The sequence below is a fragment of the Elaeis guineensis genome, chromosome 6 (genome assembly GCF_000442705.2).
Source record: "Elaeis guineensis isolate ETL-2024a chromosome 6, EG11, whole genome shotgun sequence".
Classification (NCBI taxonomy): Eukaryota; Viridiplantae; Streptophyta; class Magnoliopsida; order Arecales; family Arecaceae; genus Elaeis; species Elaeis guineensis.
In genome coordinates, this window is record NC_025998.2 from 67112761 (window position 1) to 67136944 (window position 24184).

At 38.9% G+C, this 24184-nt stretch overlaps 1 protein-coding gene across 1 annotated transcript; it reads right to left on the reverse strand.

The window, feature by feature from the left end:
• Positions 1–1530: 1530 nt before the first annotated feature.
• On the reverse strand, positions 1531–3816 carry LOC105034981 (protein VAPYRIN). The gene has a single exon (XM_010910350.4). It carries the CDS (start codon positions 3376–3378, stop codon positions 1732–1734), a length of 1647 nt encoding a protein of 548 aa, XP_010908652.1. The 5' UTR covers positions 3379–3816; the 3' UTR covers positions 1531–1731.
• Between the last annotated feature and the right edge of the window lie 20368 nt (positions 3817–24184).

The following is a 24184-nucleotide window of genomic DNA, read 5'->3' on the forward strand; positions in this document are numbered from 1 at the left end:
CTCACAAAGACTACCCTGGCCAAGGTTTTGCTAGATTTGAAACACGACTGTACATAGCTCCTGAATTGGAGTGGTCAATCCCATCTTGACACACGCACCGACAAGTTAAGTACTTGAGTACACCCAACAGCCTTCCGTCACTGAATTAGAAATTCAGGTAGTCCAGTGCCTAAGTGCAGTAAGTTGCTTGCAAGTCATCATGGCGGTCTCAGGTCGGAGGGATATTTATACCCATATTCCATCAGAGCAAATCTTGACAGCAGAAATAGCTCCGGAGTCGGTCATATTCAGTGCAGATGTACCCTTATATCTCACCTGTATGCCATACCAGTGTCTTCACACTCATTGGTTAAGAGGACAACCAACCTATATGGCACACAACGACCTATGCTTGATAAACGTTGTCGTCCTTGGTAATAACGTATCATTTGGTCGCAAATAAATTTAAGGACTAAACGACAAATCCTCCTTTGTCGAGTCTAAATAGCCCTAAGGACTTCACCACAACATAGAAGTTCATTAGAAGATGAAATATTTTGTGATGAAAAATGTTAAAATAATTTTTATTAATTCATAATTTATGTACAAATACAAAAATGAGCACAACCGTCAACAGACTGATGATTGACTTTGGGACACTATTCCCAACACAGATTTCAGTGGACTTTCAAGAGCAGATTTCTCCAACATCTCAAGCATCCTCTCAAGCATCAAAGAAGAAAAGTTCAAGCTTCAAAGATCAACCTTGCAACATCTTCATCAAGCTTAAAAGAGTTTTTTTTTTGTTTTCATTTTGTGCTGAAATTCTATTTTATATTTTTATTTTTTTACAAGTTTCTTTTGGAGAAAAAAATTTGAAGTTGATTATTAGTCCGAAAAAATAATCATTGTATGATTATAGTTGGTGAGCCAAGATTAAAGCAACTAGATTAATAGTGAGCTTGAAAAGCTATCGGTATAGGGTTGTGGTTGGTGAGTTCGAAAAAATCGAGTTTATTTATGAGTCCGAAAAAATAAACACACTATAGTCAAAAGATTATAATAGAATTTTTAAAGGGAGCTTGACAAGTAGACGTAGGAGCGGGTTGCTCTGAACCACTATAAATTTACGTGTTTGTATTTTGCTTTGTTGTATTTGTTTTACATGCTTTCAATACTTGCTTAGCTTAGTTTTTGTTCCGCTACCACGTATTGTTCTCATCGCACAATCACTCTAATTAGAAGTACATATTTGCTTAGAGTTCAAATTTGATTAAAATTTTTAATAATATCCAATTCATCCTCTCCCTTAGTAGCCAAATCTGGGCAACACTTGCAGGTTCTACCGTTGCCGATCTGCCGCTGCGGTCCAACTCTAATCAAATTTTGGTCTCGAGATGAAATTCGGCTGCAATATTTTTTTTGATTGGACGTTAACAATTGAGTGACGTAATGCAATTTCCATTATTTCATTTAAAATGAAGAGGATCCAAATCCACTGAAAATTAAGAGCATGGCCTTTTATTTGTACTCGTTAAAATTTGCCCAAGATCCTCGAAACATAATGGTGGTGATTGTTTGTAACACAAAAATTATCGCATGTACATTCTCCAGATATGAGCATTGAAATGACAAATCTACATAGACTACACCAGTTGGAGGGGTACTAAAATAAATAATCAATAACTAATGATGTATCCATTGGTTAACAGAAGTTCACAGTTTCGACAACCCAGCACCATTTTTATGTGATCAGGCAACCGGCAGCGCCGCAGCCCTTTGGAGCCCCCGCCTCGACAGCCGACCACCGCTCATCCTGCTCGCCTTCTTCTCTGTCTCCGGCTCCTTCATCCCTCCGCCGCCGTTCCCGACCTTCCTCATCCCCAGCTTCTCGGCCGCGGCCCTCAACCCGCCGCCGCCGGTAACCACCGCTGTCATGGCGACGGCCCCCCCCTGCGCAAGGATCCTGGCGATCCCAGCGTAGCCCAGAGAGCCGGCTATGTGCATGGCCGTGGCCCCTTTGACCGTCCTGGCCTCGAGGTCGGCCCCACGCTTTACGAGCGCCTCCACAGCCTCCGCTTGACCGGCCTCGGCGGCGCAGTGCAGTGCCGCATACCCCTCCTCGTCCCTGGCGTTCACCTCTGCCCCCTTGTCCATGAGCGCCTTCATCACCTCCACCTTGCCCTTGAGCGCCGCCCTCATCAGCGCTGTCCACCCGTGCTGGTCCCTCCCATTCACCGCCGCTCCTCGCTCGATCATCCGCTGCACCCCTCTTGCCTCCCCCTTCCTCGCCGCCGCCGCCAGCCCCTCCCCCAGCCTCAGGACGTCGAAGAGACGAGAATGGCCCCCCTCCGCCGCCGCGTCGTACGCCGTCCGGCCCACCGCGTTCCGCACCTCCCGCAGCCCCGCCCCTCCCCGTTCCAGCAGTAGCTTCACCATCTGCTCGTCCCCGCCGGCCGCCGCAACGTGCAGCGGCGTGTCCCTGTCGGCCCCTCCGCACGCCTCCGCCCGCGCCCCCGCCGCCAGCAGCATCCGCGCACAGTCCCGCCGGCTCTCCTCCACCGCCAGGTGCAGCGCCGTCCGCCCGTCCGCTGCCGGCGCGTCGACTGCAGCCCCCTTCCGCAGCAGCAGCCGCAGCACCTCCGTGTGCCCGGCGGCCGCGGCTAGGTGCAGCGGGCCCAGGGCCGACGCCGGCGAACTCTCCGTCGATGCCCGCCGCGCCAGAAGGAGCTCCACTATCAGCGCCTCACCGGTGGCCGCCGCGGCCTCCAACGGCGTGCTGCCGGCCCGGCTCCGGGCTTCCACGTTGGGGTCGAACTCGAGCAAAAGCTGTACCAAGTCGGGCCGGCCCCGGGCGATGGCCAGGTGCAGGAGGCTCTGGCCGGCCGAGTCCACCGAGTCGACCGCCCTCCACTCCGGCTCGCTCCTCTCCAGCACATCTCGGACCGAGTCCATGGACCCAGCGGCCACCAGCCGAGTCAGCACGGCCGATCCCACGAAGAAGATCCGGATCCCGCTGTCGATGAACACCTGCTTCTTCTTGGTGGTGAACCAGTCGCTGGGGACCGAGTCGAAGGTGGAGGAGGGGTCCTTGATGGCGGCCCCGGGAACGACCACGCTGTGGAGAAGGAACGAATCGTCCGAATGGGGCACCGAGTCGGGGACGGGCGAGGTGGGGGGCAGGAGGTAGGTGATCTCCACGGTAAGGGTAGCGAGCGGGGCGATTATGCCGGACTGCGGTCGGACGATGTAACGAGTCCGGTTCACGGACTGGAGCCGAAAGGCGACCGGCATGGTGTACATCACGTTCCGCAGGGTGAGGTCGCCGTAGCACTTCTGACCCGGTTCGATGCGGATCGCAACCTGATTCGATGGCTCTAAGCTTAGGAGCCTATCCATCGAGACCCCTCTATTGTGACCACTCTCTTCCTCGTGAAACTGGGATTTGTGATCGTTTCTTCTATGATTCTGAGGTGTTCTTTCGGTGGTGGGAATTTGAGGTTTTGGAGGAAGGGCTTCCGGATTGAAGGGTGAGGCCTCAATGATGGGTTTCGGAGTAGGGGATGGAACCCATCAAGGAGGGTAGTGACGAAAGGGAAATGGGGAGGTAGGAGGAGTTTACGGGAAGGGGGACTTTTAAGCGTTGGGTGAGTGCGGAATGTGGATTAACGGCCGGCGCCAGAGGAGAGATGATGCCACTTGGTGGGTGTAGAGAACGAGGTGACTTGTTCTATCACGCGTCCGGATTAACGAAACTCCTACCGGTAAGTTTGGCTCGTGATGTTGTATATGTTAAAGTGGAGGAATGGTTCTTGTCAGGATCCTTTTCAATGTTACAAAGGGTTTAAAATAATAATAGGAAAGGATACTCGTATTATTCCATCTCGAGGGTGTCTTTTGGTATGAGATCTCTTAGTCCACATGGAAGCGAAGAAACAAAGGGCTTCGTTGGGGACCATTTCTGATGGTCCCTGTTTATTATTAATTAAAATAAAAAAATATATATGTAACATAGGATATGCGTCACTTTGTTTTTCTTGTTGGTTTATTTATTTTATATTGATATTTCAGAGAAGTAGAAAGAAGAGAAGAAGAAAAGGGGATAAAAAGTTTATTTTAAGGGAGAGAGAAGGAACCTATATTCTCTTGGCTAGAAATTCATGAAGAATAGAATAACAGAGAAACTTGAAATCCCTTGTTTGGATAGAAAGTCAAGGGAAAAAGAAAAAAAATGAAGATATCTACAAAGAAATATGGAAAATGCCCCAATTTTGTAAAATCTAATTCTTACTATCCTCAAGTGCACAAATTCCATTCTAATTTTGATTTTGATCGTGAACCAAACACATCGAGGAATAAGGCTATTCCGAGTCTGATTCTGATTCTAATCCATTCTAATTCTGATTTTGATTCTACTTATGAACCAATTGAAGGAAAAAATCTGATTCAAATTGGATCGCCAGGATGAATCTAAATAGATTTTTGTTTTAAAATTTCATAATAATTATGTTTACCTTTGATGTGTAGCAGAATTCAATCAAAATATCGAGGTTTCTTGAATCAGTTACCTCACAAGATCTGAATATATAGATCCTCTACTTTGCATGCATACTAGTCACCACAGTAAAGACGGATAAAGATCTCAGACGATGATCCTTCAGAAGGGATACAAAGGATGGTGGAGATCTGATCTCCACATCTTAGGAGAGATTCTTAATGCCAAAGAAACAGCACCTAAGAACTCTTTATGCAAGGGAAGAGAAGACTTCATGAAAAAATCAGATCTATTTTGACCATGAAGATGTGCCCATAAGGAATCAATATTCCATGCCAGTAAACAGCACCCTCCCTTTTATTTTTTATTGTACAAAACCTCTCACAACTCATAGTAATTTTTCTTTCTTTCTTTTGTTTTGTCACACCAAACAAAATCTAAAAAATTACCTTGGATTAGAGCCTTCTTTTCTTATAGATTTGAATGCCCCTTATTTGATCAGATCCCCTATAGAATAAGACTCGAATCAAATTCAAATCAGCCCTTATCCATGAAGAAACCCATGTAAGAAAGGAGAGCGCCAATGTGCACGCATCCTTTCTCTTCATGCATGAACAAAAGATTGGAGCAGAAAAACTAGCACTCCCTCCTACTTTTGGTCGGCAACAAATGAGAGAGAGTCCCAGGAATTTAGGGCTCAGTGGTGCTGGAAAATATATCCCAAAGCCAATCGTTAGCTTGTTGACCATTGTGCTCATTCTTGTAATTGTATATGAATTTTTATTAATAAAAATTAATTAGTATTTTCATTACAAATTATCCGTCTTTGAACTCCTATATTGTAATGAAGTCCTTAGGACTATAATTGATTGACAAGAAAGGATTTGTTGTTTAGTCCTTAAAAGTGTTGTGACCAAATGATATGCTATTAATAAGATGATAGCAATTTTGAGTATAGATCGTTGTGTGCCATATGAGTTGATTGTCCTCTTAATCAAGAAGTATGGAGACACTGTTAGGGCATGCGATGGAATATAGGGATATATTCGCATCGAATGTGACCATATACCAAGCACTCTACTGTCAAAAGTAGCTCGTGAAGATTACGAATATAAGTGTCTCTCAGACCTAAGACCACTATGATGACTTATAAGCAACTCATTGTACTTTAGTACCAGACCATTTAAATTTCTAATTCAATGATGGAAAGATATTGGGTGCAGTCAAGTACTTATTAAGTTGGTGTGTATATCAAGATAGAATTAATCCCTCTGAATTAGTAGAAAATATGCATCAGTATATTTCAATTAAATAAAATTTTGAAATAATTCATGAGATGGATTTGAAAGATTGAAATACAATATGGTTAACTAAATTAGGATTGACAGTTAAACCTTAGGTCACCTTGAGCATTAGGATCAAAGAGATGAATTATACAGTAATCATATGCCAATAGGCTCTAGAATATTATTTTGCAATACTTTGACCTATCTGATTGTCGGATCACCATTGCTAGATGGTTACATCGATTAGTATAGAAAGTTATTTCTATACTACTGGCTTATGTTCGAACCTATGAGATCACATATATTAGAAGATTTTATCAGACCTGATGCTGAAGAGTCTAATTGGATTGAGACTCTAGTGAGGAGTCCTATTGAGACTGAGACTCTAGAGGAGAGTTTTAATGGGATTGAGTCTCTACTATGAATAGAGAATTAATTAGTAATTGACTCAATTTGATTGAGTAAAGAACTTTGGATCAAGTCTACTTGAATTAGATTCAGTTCAACTTAGATTGGGTTTGATATGATCAATCCTGATTACAAGAAAAATTTGATCCTGATTCGATCAAAGTTTGGAATCAGCCAATTTCTAATTGGATTAGAAATTTATTAAGATATTTAGATTCTTAATTGGATTAGATTCATTTCTATCAGTAGGTTCAATCTAAATTTGATTTGGATTAGAATCAAATTAGAAATAAAGAGTCCAAGTTGACTAGGACTCTCTCCTTATCTTCTTGCGCCATACTTGGACCCATGTCCTTATCTCCATGCCAAATAGGATTTGGCTTGATCTTTTTAGTGTCAAAGTAGTAGACCCAATAAGGATGGGTGGCAATGATTGATGACTCATAATTCTATCTCTTGTTAAATTCGAATGCTATCCGAATTAGAGATAAGATGAAATCAAGAAAAAAAATTTTTCATACAAGGAAGGTTGTTGTCACCATAATGATTTTTTCTTTATTTTTCTTGAAGAGTTCTTGGATATGTGAGACACCAGAATCCTTCTTCACACTGTAGAGCCCTTTCTAAAAATTTTTGAGATGCCAAAAGTTGTTTGGTGTGGACTCTTGGCACCCTCCCTTGGATAAAAATCCTAATTTCTTGCCTATAAAAAGGGCTCCCCTCTTCTTGACGTCATAACATCAATTCTCTTGCTGGTTTTTTATTTTCTCAAATCTTTTCTCCTCCTCTTCTCTTCCTCCTCCAAATTCTTTCATCCTTTGGAGCATCCAAGGTGTTTGAAGAAAAAAGAAGAGATCAAACGTCTAAGTTGCTTGCAGGCTAGCACCTTTAAGCCCCTGATTTACGCTAGTCTTCGCATAGATTTTCTTATAGAGGCCAGATGACTTCGTGTGTCTTTGCATAGATTTTTTTGTAGAGGTCAGATGACTTTGTGTGGCTGTGAGTGACCTGAAGAGCATCTTCTTCAAGTGTTGGACCAGCAAAGATCAAGATCTCATTGGTTTGGTAATTATTTCTAACCTATCTTGATCATTTCGTTAGATCTAATAGTTAGATCTAAAATTTCAGCATCGTTAAGATCGATGTGAGTTTTTATTTTCAGATCTAAAATGTATCATATTTTATATACTTTATCATGATATGATAGTCTAGATTAGATCTTATACATATGATTTAGATTAAATTGTTTAATCTTTTTCTTCTGCTGTATAAAATTTTTGAAATTGCATGCATAACACTACCTCTGTTTCCTTCAATTGGTATCAGAGACATGGTTATTATGATATGATTTATTATGCCTGTAGATCTGATTTTGTGATATTAGATCTAGTTATTTATGATTTAGATTAGATCTAAATGTGTTTATTTTTAGATCTAATTTTTATCATGTTTAGATTAGATGTTCTAAGTAGTAAAGTACTCAGATTGGGTAATCACCAGACCGTCCGATCATAGGAGCAAGTAGGATTTCATGACCTTCTCTTTTTATTCAATGGGATGCTCTTATGGTATGTAGGGGTACTACTGTGAGGTCCCATGAAGAAGAAAGTGAAAGGAGAAAAATTTACTTTCTTACAAAATCCTAGATCTTGAAACCCTAGGTATTGTTGTATGTGATGCAAGTTGTAAAGAAACTAATTATATCTAATCTTGATTAATCAAAATTATTTTATTTTAAAATCATAAAAAATTTAGATTTGATCTAAAGATTTTATGATTTAATATAAAAAATTTACATAAAAATTATTTTCAAAACCTTAACCATGTTGATGCAAAACTTAATTAAGAATTAAGTATTGAGTTGATTAGATCTAGAATTGTGATTTAAGATCTAATGACATTGCATAAAATATGGAGTATAGATTAGCTCAAATCAGGTCCTTCTCTTTAATTGGATTAAACCTAAGGTTAGAATCAAAGAATTGATTGACCATGTAGAGAGAAATTGATTAAGTCTAACTAAGTGTTGAATTAGATTAATCAGGATTTCTCTAATACAATAGTTATAGATAATCCAGTCCATACTTTTGATTAGACCAAATGGACCTTAATTGTGGCTCAATGATTGAATCCGAATCATTAAGTTGGTCAAATCAAAACTAATTAATTAATTAGTGTCTAAGATAAGTTTGACATTTTCATCGGTAGTTTTTAATTAAGAGTGACTTATCTGGCCATTTCGATGGTGTCTAAGGCAAGCTTAGCAAATCCTCCTACCGATCTCACTTACCTGATCAATTTGGTGAATTATATTTTAATTAGAATGCTAAGTAATTCGAGTTAGCCCATGCCATTAAGGTTGATCAATGTGACTGATCTAGGTGTCATTTCAATCCACATGATCCTAACCCGATTCAGTGACTTGGTGAAGTCAGTGGGAGGATTATGGTCTACTGTTTGATTTCTTCTCATCTCTTCTCTAAATTAATTAAATCTTCTAAATTATTAGGTTCCTAAAATAAGCTGGTTATGGTGATAACTAGATCATAGCCTCTCATTAAGTTGGATGATAATGGGTCCATTAGTATGATGATCATTAAAGGCCCAAAGTCCTGGTGCTCATCTGCTATTGAAATTATTATCCATAATATGATGACTTAGTCGAGTCTCTCTGTCAGGTGGTCAGGTTAGTTGACCTAAGTTGAGCCTAATCATTTGGTAGTTAGATTCATAAGTATGATCATGTTAATGGTTGGACCTAATTAGGAGCTTGCAGAGAAGACTAAAGTCAGCTAAAAAGTTACCTAGGGCTAAATCAACTACTAAAAATTATTTGATAAAATAATTAGTTAATGAATCTATCTATGGATGTACATGAGTGAGCCAGCCAAAATCGAGCTCGTGTGCAATTTATGTAGATTTTAGTACCCACTAAAAAATTAAAGTAATTTCTTGAATTAAAGGTAGAGGCTATCGATTCGTATAAAATAGTGGAAGAATCTTTGGACTAAAGTCCATATCTTTAGACTTAATAAATTCATTTACTGATTAGATTTTGGTTTTTTCTTGTACATGCAGATATGACCTAAAACTTATCATTCCGATCACTGTTGGATAGTGAGAAATTGATGGAATCTAATTTTGATAACTGATATCGAAAGCTTAAGATCATCCTAGAGCACGATCAGATTCTGTATGTGATTACGGATCTGGCACCTAAAGAGCCTGTTCTCAATGCTTCAGGTACAGTCTGAGATATTTATTTGAAGTGGCTCAACGATCGCACCACGATTCGTTGCATCATGCGGGCCTCCATGAACGACTAGTTCAGACGAAAATTCGAAGAGACTCAGTCAGAAAAAATGCTCCAAGTATTGAGAGAGTCTTTTGGTACTCCCGACGATGTTAAGTAGCATAAGACTAGTTGTTCCATTTTCAATGCTCAAATGAGGGAGGGAGCATCTGTCATCAATCATGTATTATACATGATCGAACATATCAAGAAAGTGAGCAAGTTTAATTTTTTCTTGCATGAGCAGCTAGGAAAGGATACGATCCTCAACTCTCTACTAAATCCTACCTACCATTTCTCAGTCATTTTAGAATGACGAAGCCTGTAGTCAACTATCACGGTCTGTTGGGGTTATTACAGACTTTTGAGAAGGATCATCAGCTCCATAAGGAGATAGTGAATTTAGTGGGAGAATCTTCTTCAGGTAGTTGTCGTCCCTTTAAGAAAGAGAAAAAGAAGAAAAATAAAAAGATGCAAAGTGCTAGGAGTCAGATTCAGAAGTCCAAGTTCAAGGCCGATCAGAGTCAAGCAAAGTGCTTTTACTGTAAGAAGCAGGATCACTAGAAGAAAAATTATCCTCAGTATAAAGCTTCCTTTAACCTGAACAGGTCAAAGAAGAAGCAGCAATCGGTTGCTAGATAAGGTACTTATGTGATAACACCTTGTAACTTCTCTCTTTTTGATACAATAACCTGGATATTGGACATCAGAAGCTCCATTAATATTTATAATTCATTGCAGGGTCTTCAAGTCAGTAAGAGATTTGGAGACGGTGAGAGATTTCTGAATGTTGGAGATGGAAGATCAGTTTTAGTTTTAGCTTTAGAAATTATCAAGTTTGTATTCGAGTCTCATTTTATTATTCTTAATGAATGTCATTACTATCTTAGTTTTCTTTTATTTCTGTAGGCTATTTGGCCAAATTGAATTATGAAATATCAATAAAAAAAAAATTTTGTGATATCATTTTGAATGGTGTTACAATATTGTGCGGACAGTTGAACAATAGAATCTATGTTGTATCTAGGCCTAATGTAATATACATGTCAAATAAACGTCCTAGGATTGTCGATATCATGGATGCCTACCTTTGGTATTGTAGGCTAGATCATATCAACAAGAGTAAAATGAAGAAATTCTTGATAAAGACGATTATGAATCGTTACCTACCTGTGACTCTTGTTTATTTGGAAAGATGATCAAGTCACCTTTTTTACTGAAAAAAGTGAACGAGCTAGTGATGTTTTGGGTCTAGTATATACTGATATATGTGGATCCATGAGCACAAGTGTCAAAGGAGGGTATCACTATTTCATTATATTCACAGACGACCTATCAAGATATGGGTACATCTACTTGATGAAACATAAATTTAAATCATTTGAAATATTCAAACTGTTCTGTAATGAAGTAGAGAAATAAACTGAAAAGAATATTAAAACTCTTCAATCAGATTGAGGAGGAGAATATATTTCTAGTGAATTTCTGACATACCTTGATGAGAATGAAATTCTCTCTCAATGAACACCTCTTGAAATGCCACAACATAATGGTGTGTCGGAAAGGAGGAATCAAATCTTGTGGGACATGGTTTGATCTATGATGGGCTTTTCTACTCTGTCGATATTCTTTTGGAGAATATGCACTTGAGTCGGCTTATTATGTGCTTAATAAGATTCTTAGTAAATCTATAAGTAAAACACCTTATGAGATATGGACTGGATGTAAGCCAGCGCTCACTCACTTTAGGGTTTGCGGATGTTTGACTTTTTACAAACATTTGAAAATAGACAAACTAGGAGTCAGGTCTGATAAATATAATTTTATTAGATATTCCAAAGAAACTAAGGGGTATTACTTCTATTTAGTTGATAAACAAAAGGTGTTTGTCAATCTTAGGATAGTCTTTTTAGATAAAAAAATTATTGGGGAAGGGATACCCCTAAGATTGTACTTGAGGAAGTTTAACAGATAGAACCGATACAGTCTAGTGAATCCACAGAATCGAATTTGATGATGTCAAATCTGAAACTAGTTGTAGAGACACCATTAAGGAGATTTGATGAAGTATCATGTTAACTAGACAGATACTACGATTTCTTGGTCTGGGACAGGGATCTTATTGAACTCAATGAGAACAATGATGATCTGATCACCTATATGAATACAATGTAGAGGTCTGACTCTGATAAATAGCTTGAAGCTATGAAATTCAAAATAAAGTCCATGAAGATCAATGATGTATGGACATTAGTTGACCCATCTGAAGGGATTAAATCCATAGGGTGTAAGTGGGTCTTTAAAAGGAAGAGAGGAGCAGACGAAAAGGTGGAGATCTATAAAGCCCGTTTGGTTACTAAGGATTATCATCAGCATTATGGTATTGACTATGATGAGATGTTTTCTCTGTGGTAATGCTCAAATCCATTCAGATTATGCTTGTGATAACAGCATACATGGACTATGAAATCTGACAAATAGATGTGAAATAGCTTTTCTAAATGGAGAGCTTCAAAAGGAGGTGTATATGATGAAGGAACCAGATCTAGGGTTTCAGAGTTAGATCTTAAAACTTTTTCAAGATCATGCAGTGGAAGATTAAAATAAATCAAAATTTATTTTATAAAATCAGAGAATTTTTAGATCTAAGATCCTATTACATGATTATTACATGACATTAAATAAGAAATTAAAACATATAGAGAATGAACTACACGTTGATCATATCAACATGTTTCTATGCTACATCTAATGTATGTAATAAACAATAGATCAGATCTATTACCTTGCAAGTTAGATGTTCTAACCTTACTGATCTGGGCATGAGGATGATGTTGCGAGCCACACATGTATCCGACCTCTAGGAGTCATCCACATGAGCCCACGAATCTCGATCAAAAGTCCTGCTCTAGAAAATCAGCATAGTATGCTAGTACTGCACTGATCCTTCTTCGATGGTTGATCAGGTGCCTCCTTCTTGATTTGGACTCTTCCAAAGATGAGAAGTAGGAGGTGGAGTTTCAGATTTGAGATACTCTCAAAAAACTCAAGATGGAGGAAGGGAAGAGATGAACACAACAACCGTAGAAGAAGATCCTCTTCTTCTTCTCTTTGCTCTCTCTAAACACCCTATCTTGTGTCTATTATATCTCCACATCCTAATCTTTTTTCTCTCTAATTTTTGGATGCCCCAAATGTCTCTCTTTGATCCATTTTCCATAAAATTTTATGAAAAAATTTATTTTCTATAGAGAGATATGATAGAATTCTTGTCTAGGTCAAATACCTAGTCAAGGTTTATCCAAACATGGCAAGATAAAGGGTGCCCAACTCTTGGGTGCCCCCTCCTTCTTTTTGTACATGGACCAATAGCAAAGGGTGCCTATCAAGTGCCATAAAATCTATAAAAATTCTAAAAAAAATTTGGATAAAATTGGTGCAAAAAGAAAAGAGTTTTGGATTTCTAAAACTCTATCTCATAGAATTTAAAATCCAAACTTATTTCTACTTTGATTTAATCCACAACCATCTTCCATATAAGAAAGAACAGAGAAAACCTTTTAGGCATGGTGAAGATCTGGGAGAAAATTTTTATCACACAAAATAAGAGAAAATTGATATGGAATAAGAGAGAGGGCATGGGGGGCTTATGTGGCGCAAGGTAGAATCCTAGTCTTACTAGGATTCTATCTTATGATTGTTTTAGTTTGGTTTCTCAAACCAAATCAAATCAAAATTAGATCAACCAAATTAAAATAGGTCTTAATCTAATTAAAAATTTAATTTAATTAGATTAAATTAAATTTAAATTTATTTTAATTTTTTAATCAAATTAAAAATTAGGATGATCCAAGTCCTAATTGAACTAGGACTAATTTTTTCTTGCACTTGGCTTATCCAATAAACTAATTGGACTTGATCCAATCAAGCCCAAACTAAATTTAATTAAATCATATTCAATTATACTTAATCTCAGCCCATTAGCTTAATCAAATTAAGGCAATTAGTAATCAAATTACTAATCGATCCTCCTGCAACACTTGCACTAGGTTAAATGTTAATCGTATTGATCGTTTAACCCTAGAATGATTTTTAATCGTTGATCAACCATCCGATCGGATTACAAATTCTAATGTGTGTGACCTCATAGGTCTGAACCTAAACTGATAGCACAGAAATAAATTTTTGTACCAATCGAAGTGACCATCTAGCAATGGTACCCGACGGTCGGTTAGGTCGAATGTGTAGAACAACATCCTTAGAACCCATGCGGATATAGTTTCCATATAATTCATCCCCTTGACCAAAATGATCATAGGACACCTCAAAGTTTAACTATCAACTCTGATCAGGTGGTCCATATTGTATTTCAAAATATCAAATCCGTTTGATGGATTATCCTAGCCAAAGTTTTGCTAAATTGAAATACAGTGACTCATTCTTCTCCAACTCTTAGAGTGGTCAATCCCATTGAAGGAATCAGATCTAGGGTTTCAGGATTAGATCTGAAGTAAAATTTAGTGCAGGGGTAAAACGATAATTTTAAAATTTTTTCAAAATTATAATTTTACAGTAGATATTATTAATTAATCTAATTAATTAACATATATAAACCCTACACAAGGATCTAAATATGATATATATATATAGCATACATTTAAATTTGAAATTCAAACTTCTACAGTAAACATTTTACTGTTGTGTTTAGAACACATTACCTTTGTACGGGTAGTCGATCGTCGCAATCTGATCACCATCAGGAGGGTCTGATCATTGCAACGTAGTTATAAAGTATGTCTGGTCTCTGCGAATCGTCCATACGAAGCTTTCGGTCTGATCGGCTCCTCACGAATGCTAGTTCGTGGTTGAACCCTTTTGATGGCCGATGTTGATCGAACTCCTTCGATCTTGATTTGCTGACTCCTCAAATGCTCTGGATCGTCAGCAGATATACTTGAGAGATTGATGATGCTCTCTCTGAAGTTTGGTGGGCTCACAACACTCGTAGCTCACGTTCTCACTTCCCGAACCCTAAGTCAAAACCCTAGGGTACACTCCGAAAAAACTTGCACCCACTTGTTTCTTTCTTTTCTCTCCTTTTCTTTTCTTTTCTCATGTAGGAAAGCTCTCTCACGCCACCCTTCTTTCTCAGATGTCTCTTGTGTGCACACCCTATCTTATCTCCTTTTTAAAATGATGCAAGACCGCGTCTTTGCAGCATTTTTACTGCGTGAGAGGATAAAGATAAGTGGTTGCTCATTTGAATTCAAATCGAATTTGAATTCAAATGCCAACCAACTCATTCTTATCCACTCTATGCATGAGAAGAGAGGGGCGTGGGCTCTCTTGTGTGTGGAGAGTTTACACGAGAAACTCTTTCTCGGGTAAAGCAAATGGCACACAAAAGAGGATAAGGCAAGTTGGCGCATGGAGTTGGTTGCCCCATTCAAATTCAAATTTCATTTTAATTTGAATGGCCAACCAACCATTTTTATCCAGATAAATAGTGCACAAATGGAGGGGTGTGGGATGGCTTCTACGTGGAAGAAAATTCACGAGAAGTTATTTCTCATGAATTCAAATGGGCGCATGAGAAGTGAGGTGGTGCAGGGAGATTAGTTAAGGTGGTTTGAACCTAATTGAGCCAACCTAATCAAAATAGGTTAGGCATAATTAGACTAAGTTAAATCTAACTTAATTAGGCTTAATAAAATCTTAATCAAATCAGGAATTGACTAAGCCCAACCTCTGATCAAATCAGTGACTAAAACACCATATCGATTAGGTCAACACTTAACCTAATCGGGTCAAACTCAACTGAATCCAATTCAATTGGACTTGATCCAAAAATAATTACTCAATCAAATTGAGTTAATTAGTGATCAAATTACTAATTAAATCTCTCATAAATATTGAGGCCAAATTTGATGAGCAATTGGACATCAGAGTTCATCGATATGAAACCCTGATCAAAAAGTCCCAAACCAGTGGGACTCTTGACCCCGGTACCCAAAATGTGTGGTACTCATGATCAGAGAATCTTGATTCTTGATCACAAAGTTTCAGACACATAGAACTCATAGTCCACAAGCATTAGGACTCTTCATCAGCCATCAGATCAGATAGGAACCTCTAATGTGTGTGACCCCGCAGGTTTGAACCTAAGCCAGTAGCACAGGAACAAATTCCTATACTAATCGAAGTGACCATCTAGCAATGGTACCCGACATCCAGATAGGTCGAATAGTCACAATCACAACATTCAGAACCTACGTGAATATAGTTACTGTATAATTCATCCCTTTTGACCCCTATGTTTAGGACGACTCAGGGTTAAACTGTCAACCCTGATTAGATCATCCGAATCGTGCTCAACTCAAATAGTCCTGTGACTCCTCACTAGGACTACCTTGGCCAAGGTTTTGCTAAATTGAAACATGACTGTACACAGCTCCAGAACTAGAGTGGTCAATCCCATCTTGACACACGTACCGACAAGTCAAGTACTTGACTACACCCAGCATCCTTCCATCACTGAATTATAAATTCAGGTAGTCCAGTGCCTAAGTGCAGTGAGTTGCTTGCAAGTCACCGTGGTGGTCTCAGGTCGTAGGGACATTTATATCCATATCCCATCGGAGCAAATCTTGACAGTAAAAATTGCTCCGGAGTCGGTCACGTTCAGTGCAGATGTACCTTTACATCTCATCTGTATGCCATACCAGTGTCTCTACACTCATTGGTTAAGAGGACAACCAATCTATATGGCACACAACGACCTATGCTTGATAAACGTTGTCGTCCTTGGTAATAACGTATCATTTGGTCGCGAACAGATTTAAGGACTAAATGATAAATCCTCCTTTGTCGATGATGAATTTTCTCAGCCACATCGCTTCTTTGGCAGCATCTGATGCAGCGACATACTCTGCCTCGCAAACTGAATCAGCCACTGTGTGCTGTTTGGAACTCTTCCAGCAGACAGTCCCACCATTAAAGGTAAAAGCAAATCCCGACACACTCTTGCTATCATCGTGATCAGACTGAAAATTAGAGTCTGTAAACCCTATAAGTCTCAAGTCCGATTCACCATAAACAGGCCACTAGTCCTTAGTATTTCTTAAATACTTCAGGATGGTTTTAACAATCTTCCAGTGATTCTCTCCTGGATCAGATTGGTATCTACTCACTACCCCTAGTGAGTATGCCACATCTGATCGTGTACATGTCATAGCGTACATAATAGATCCCACTGTCGAAGCATATGGAATTCTACCATACGCTCTCTCTCTTGAGGTGTTGTTGGACAATCTCTCTTCAAGAGAGAAATTCTATGGCCTATCGGTAGATAGCCTTTCTTGAAATTCTCCATGCTGAACCCCTTCAGCATAGTATCAATGTACGTAGACTGGGATAAGCCAAGCAACCTTTTAGATCTATCCCTATAGATCCTCATCCCTAGGATGTAGGAAGCTTCTCCCAGATCCTTCATGGAGAACTGTGACGACAGTCAAATCTTTATTCCCTGTAATGTAGGGACATCATTCATGATTAAGAGAATGTCATCCACATACAATACAAGAAATACCACTATTGGACCATTAGCCCACTTATAAATACAGGGCTCTTCTCCTTTCTTAACGAAGCCATACATCTTGATCGTCCTATCAAAATGTATGTTCCAACTCCGGGATACTTGCTTAAGTCCATAAATGGACCTCTGTAGCCTGCACACCTTAGACTCATCTATGGATGTGAACCCTTCAGGTTGTACATACACCTCTTCGTCCAGCTCTCCATTTAGGAAAGCTGTTTTCACATCCATCTGCTAGATTTCATAGTCCAGATGGGCAGCTATCGCAAGCATAATCCGAATGGATTTAAGCATTGCCACAGGAGAAAATGTCTCGTCATAGTCTATACCATAACGTTGACGATATCCCTTGGCAACCAGATTGGCTTTATAGGTCTCCACCTTTCTGTTTACACCTCTCTTCCTCTTGAAGACCCACTTACACCCTATGGGTTTTACTCCTTCGGGTGGGTCAACAAATGTCCACACATCGTTGACCTTCATGGACTCCATTTCGGATTTCATGGCCTCGAGCCATTTCTCAGAGTCAGATCTCTGCATTGCATCCATGTAGGTGATCGGATCCTCCTCATTTTCATCAAGTTCGATAGGATCGCCGTCCCGGACCAAAAAACCATAGTATTTATCCGGTTGACATGGTACTCTACCAGACCACCTTAACGGTGCAGGAACAATGGGCTTCGGATTTGATCTAACCAAATCCGGTTCAGGTTCAGCAACTTGTGTCGGTTTTTTCACCTGCCGAACTTCCTCAAGTTCGACCTTAGAGGCAACAGTCCCTTCACCAAGGAACTTCTTTTCCAAAAAAATTATCTTAAGGCTGATAAATGCCTTTTGCTCATCAGCTAGGTAGAAATAATACCCTTTGGTCTCTTTTGGGTACCCTATGAAATAACATTTGTTGACCTAGGTCCAAGTTTATCCGTAATTAAATATTTAACATAAGTCGGACACCCCCAAACCCTAAGGTGCGAGAGTACTGGTTTACGTCCTATCCATATCTCATATGGTGTTTTGGTTACAGACTTAGTCAGAACCATATTTAGAAGATAACAAACCGATTCGAGCGTATATCCCCAGAGGGAGATCGACAGACCACCAAACTCCATCATGGATCGAACCATGTCCAACAAGGTCCGATTTCTCCTTTCAGACACACCATTATGCTGTGGTATTCTAGGAGGAGTCCACTGAGAGAGAATCTCATTCTCCCCAAGATATGTCAGAAACTCATTGGAAAGGTATTCACCTCCTCGATCAGTTCGAAGAGTTTTAATACACTTCTCAATTTATTTTTCTACCTCATTTCAGAATAGTTTGAACATTTCAAATGACTCCAACTTATGCTTCATTAAGTAGACATACCCAGACCTCGATAGGTCGTCTGTGAAGGTTATGAAGTAGAAATATCTATCTCTTGCACTTGAGCTCATGGGTCCACATACATCAGAATGTACCAGACCCAAGAGTTCACTGGTTCACTCACCTTTTCCAGTAAAAGGTGACTTGAACATCTTCCTAAGAAGACAGGACTCACAAGTTGGAAGTGATTCACAATCATCGATTTCAAGAATTCCTTCTTGAGCCAACCTGTTTATCCTATTCTTATTGATATGACCTAGCCTACAGTGTTAAAGGTAGATTTCTGACACATTATCTATTCTAAGATATTTACCGAAGGTTTGAACCACATTAACAGGCTATGATAGTAAGTAAATTCTATTATTTAGTTGTCCAACAAACATTGTAACACCATTCAAAATGATATTGCAAATATTTTTTTTTATTAAAAATTCATAACTGTACATGGCCAAATGGCCTACAGAAATAATATTTAATAAAAAGTTTGGATAATAGTGACATTCACTCAAAATTACATTACGAGAGTTGATTACAAGGTTCATGATTCCTAAAGTTAGAACTGGAACTTTGCTTCCATCTCTAACGTTCAGAAACCTCTCGCCTTCATCAAATCTCCTACTGACCTGCAGACCCTGCATCGAATTATAAATATGATAAGGGCTTCCGGTATCCAATACCCAGACAGTAGTATCATAAATAAAAAAGTTGCAAGGTGTTATCATATAATTACCTTGCTTCTTCTTCGGCCTGTTCGGGTCCAGGGAGGCAATGTATAGAGGATAGTTCCTCTTCCAGTGCCCCTTCTTCTTGCAAAAGAAGCACTCCGCCTGGTTCTGGTCGGGCTTGCACTTCTTGGTCTGACCCTGTGCTGATGTCCCAGTATATGGCTGCACCTTCTTATTCTTCTTCTTCTTGTTCTTCTTCCCTTTCTTAAAGGGTCGATGACTAGAAAAAGACCCTCCCACAACATTCACCGACTCTTTTTGGAGCTGGTGGTCCTTCTCAAAGTTCTGTAGCAACCCCAACAAGCCGTGGTAGTTCACTGCAGGCTTTGTCATCCGAAAATGAGTAAGGGGAGGAAGGACTTAGGCAAAGAATTAAGGATCGCATCCTTATCGAGCTGCTCGTGGAAGGGAAAGCCCAGTTTACTTAGGCACTCAATCATTTCGATCATGTACAATACATGATCGGTGACTAAGGCCCCATCCCTCATCTGAGCATTGAAAATGGCACAACTAGTTTTGTGCCATTCAACGTCGTCAGGAGTGCCAAAGGAGTCATTCAACATTTGAAGCATCTTCTGTGGCTGGACATTCTCGAACCTACGACTGAACTCATCATTCATTGCCGCCAACATTATGTACCAAACGGTGGTGCGATCATTGAGCCACTTCTGGTAAGTGTCTCGAACCACCCCTCTAGCGTTCGGGGTTGGCTCCTTAGGTGTTAGATCCGTTACTACATATAGGATCCGCTCATACTCAAGGATGATTTTTAATTTTCGATACCAGCTATCGAAATTAGGTCCCGTGAGCTTGTCATTATCTAATAATGACCGGAGCGATAGAGTAGTGGCCATATATGTATAAAGAAAAAACTGACCATTATTAGTATATAAATTATTAATACTAAAGACTTGGACTTTAGTCTAAAGTTTCCTCCAGTATTTTTACGAACTGATAAACTCAACCTCCAATTCGAGGAATTACTTTAATTCCTTAGTGGGTACTAGAATTCACACAGACTACACACGAGCCCAACTTTGGTTGGTCAACCCATGTGCATCTATGGGTAGGTTCATCATCAGTTATTTCTCTAAACAACTTCTAGTAATTAATTTTGCCCCAGAACCTAATCAGTAGGCTTTGGCCTCCACTGAAAAGATCTGGTTAGGTCCAACCATTAACATGACTTGATTTGATGAATCAGACCAATAAATGATCAGGCTCGACTTTGGCCAGCCAACCTGACCACCATCAGAAAGACTCAACCAAATTATCATACTATGAATGATAATTCCATTAGTTAATAAGCATCAAGCCTTTGGGCCTCCAATGATTATTAAAATAATAGACTCATTATCACTCACTTAATGGGAGGCTATGACTTAGTTATCACTATAACTTAATCATTTTAGGGACCTAATAATTTTGAGAATTTTATTAAAGGATAGAAGAGAAGAAATTAACCAGCTAATTTCAATCATCCCATTGACTTCACCAAGTCAGATTAAAAAAGATTTAATTAAAGCCGACATTAGGAGCACCTAAATCAGTCACACTGATTTACCTAATGACATGGGTGAGCCCTAATCACCAAGTGATCTAATCAAAACTTAACTCACCAGGTTGGCCAGGTAAGTGAGATCGGTGGTGGGGATATGCCATTAACTCGTTAGAGATCGAATCAATGCGAGTAGCTCCCACTTAAGAACCACTGGTCAAACTGCCGAACTTACCTTAGACACCAATCGGTTCATTAGTTTTAATTTGATCAACTTAGTAAATAGGATTCCACTACGTAGCCATGATTAAGTCCATCTTGGTCTAGTTAAAGACATGGACCCATTCAACTACAACTATTGGAGTTGAGTCTAGAGTGTCCTTGACCTAATCTAATTCAATTTTTGATTAGATTTGACCAATTACTCTAATTTAGTTCATTTCTTTAAGCTAACCTTAGGTCTAACCCAATTATGGACCTAATCCATTTAACCCATTGACCCACAAGTTTATGCAATTATCTTAGGTCTTAATTCATAATTCTAAACCAACTAGACAATATTTAATTCTTTTAATTAAGTATTTGGACTGATGGGTTAGGGTTTGGTATTTTGAAAATAATTTTTAAATTTGAAAGGTTTTATTTTCTGTTCACCAAATGTGTTGACTCATTTCACAAACAGATCAGCATATTTCATAAATAGCAATCCTATTGCTAATAACAGAAAATAACTCAATCAAAATAAATCATGAATATTTCTTTAGATCTAATCTAACACATTCATGATAAATTTTACAATTGAACCTTTACAATTAATTCCTTTCGCTGCTTCGTCTGCATGGGATATAGTTGCAGCGGCACCCCTACCGCCATAGGTGAACTCCATCGAATGGGAAGAGAGGACCTTTAAACCCTACTTTCTCCTATGATCGGACGACCATGGCAGCCAACCCAATTAGACTACTTACTACTTGGATCAAGTATATCTAAATATATCAATTTTAAAATTTAAATTTCAAATTTTAAATTTCAAATTTCAAATTTTGAATTTCAAATTTTAAACAAATTTCAAATTTCAAATTTCAAATTTTTAAATTTTAAATTTTGAATTTTAAATTTTGAATTCCAAATTTGAAATTTCAACCAAATTTCAAATTTTGAATTTCAAAATTTTGAATTTTGAATTTCAAATTTCAAATTTCAAAATTCAAATTTCAAATTTTGAATTTTAAAATTCTGAATTTTGAATTTCAAACAAATTTTAAAATTCAAATTTCAAATTTTGAATTTTAAATTTCAAATTTAAACTTTTAGATTACAACTTAGTCTACACATGCAAATGTATATCATATTTTAGAACCCGCTCTGATATCATTTGAAGTGAAATTTAGTGCAGGGGTAAAATGATAATTTTAAAACTTTTTCAAAATTATAATTTTACAGTAAATATTATTAATTAATCTAATTAATTAATATATATAAACTCTACACAAAGATCTAAATATGATATATATATAGCATGCATTTAAATTTTAAATTCAAACTTCTACAGTAAATATTTTACTGTTATGTGTTCAGAATACATTACCTTTGTGCGGGTAGTCGATCGCTGTAATCTAATCATCATCGGGAGGGTCTGATCATTGTAATATACCCACATAGTATGTTTGACATCTGTGGATCATCCACATGAAGCTCTCGGTCTGATCGGCTCCTCACGAATGCTAGTTCGTGGTTGAACCCTTTTGATGGGCGATGTTGATCAAACTCCTTCGATCTTGATCTGTCGACTTCTCGGATGCTCCAGATCATTAGTAGATATACTTGAGAGGTTGATGATACTCTCTCTAAAGTTTGGTGGGCTCACGATACTCGTAGCTCACGTTCTCACTTCCTGAACCCTAAGCCAAAACCCTAGGGTATACTCTGAAGAAACTTGCGCCCACTTGTTTCTTTCTTTTCTCTCCTTTTCTTTTCTTTTCTCATGCAGGAAAGCTCTATCACGCCACCCTTCTTTCTTAGATGTCTCTTGTGTGCATGCCCTATCTTATCTCCTTTTTAAAATGATGCAAGACTGCGTCTTTGCAGCATTTTTACCGCGTGAGAGGATAAAGATAAGTGGTTGCTCATTTGAATTCAAATCAAATTTGAATTCAAATGCCAACCAACTCATTCCTATCCACTCTACACGTGAGAAGAGAGGGGCGTGGGCTCTCTTGTGCGTGGAGAGTTTACATGAGAAACTCTTTCTCGTGTAAAGCAAATGGCGCACAAAAGAGGATAAGGCAAGTTGGCGCATGGAGTTGGTTGCCCCATTCAAATTAAAACTTCATTTTAATTTGAATGGCCAACCAACCATTTTTATCCAGATAAATAGTGCACAAATAGAGGGGCGTGGGATGGCTTCTGCACGGGAGAAAATTTACGAGAAGTTGTCTCTCGTGAATTCAAATGGGCGCATGAGAAGTGAGGTGGCGCAGGGAGATTAGTTAAGGTGGTTTGAACCTAATTGAGCCAACCTAATCAAAATAGGTTAGGCACAATTAGACTAAGTTAAACTCAACTTAATTAGACTTAATTAGGCTCAATAAAATCTTAATCAAATCAGAAATTGACTAAGCTCAATCCCTGATCAAATCAGTGACCAAAATACCTTAGCGATTAGGTTAACACTTAACCTAATCGGGTCAAACCCAACTGAATCCAATTCAATTGGACTTGATCCAAAAATAATTATTCAATCAAATTGAGTTAATTAGTAATCAAATCATTAATTAGACCTCTCATAAATACTGAGTCTAAATCCGATGAGCAATCGGACATCAGAGTCCATCGATATGAAACTCTGATCAAAAAGTCCCAAACTAGTGGGACTCTTGACCCCGGTACCCAAAATGTATGGCACTCGTGATCAGAGAATCCTGATTCTCGATCACAGAGTTCCAGATATATAGGACTCATATTCCACAAGCATTAGGACTCTTCATCAGCCATCAGATCAGATAGGAACCTCTAATGTGTGTGACCCCGCAGGTTCGAAACTTAAGCCAGTAGCACAGGAACCAATTCCTGTACTAATCGAAGTGACCATCTAGCGATGGTACTCGATATCTGGATAGGTCGAATAGTCGCAATCGCAACATTCAGAACCTACGTGAATATGGTTACTGTATAATTCATCCCTTTTGACCCTTGTTTTAGGACGACTCAGGGTTAAACTGTCAACCCTGATTAGATCATCCGAATCGTGCTCAACTCAAACAGTCCTGTGACTCCTCACTAGGACTACCTTGGCCAAGATTTTGCTAAATTGAAACACAACTATACACAGCTCCAGAACTGGAGTGATCAATCTCATCTTGACATACGCACCGATAAGTCAAGTACTTGACTACACCCAGCATCCTTCCGTCACTGAATTAGAAATTCAGGTAGTCCAGTGCCTAAGTGCAGTGAGTTGCTTGCAAGTCACCATGGCGGTCTCAAGTCGGAGGGACATTTATACCCATATCCCATCGGAGCAAATCTTGACAGCAAAAATTGCT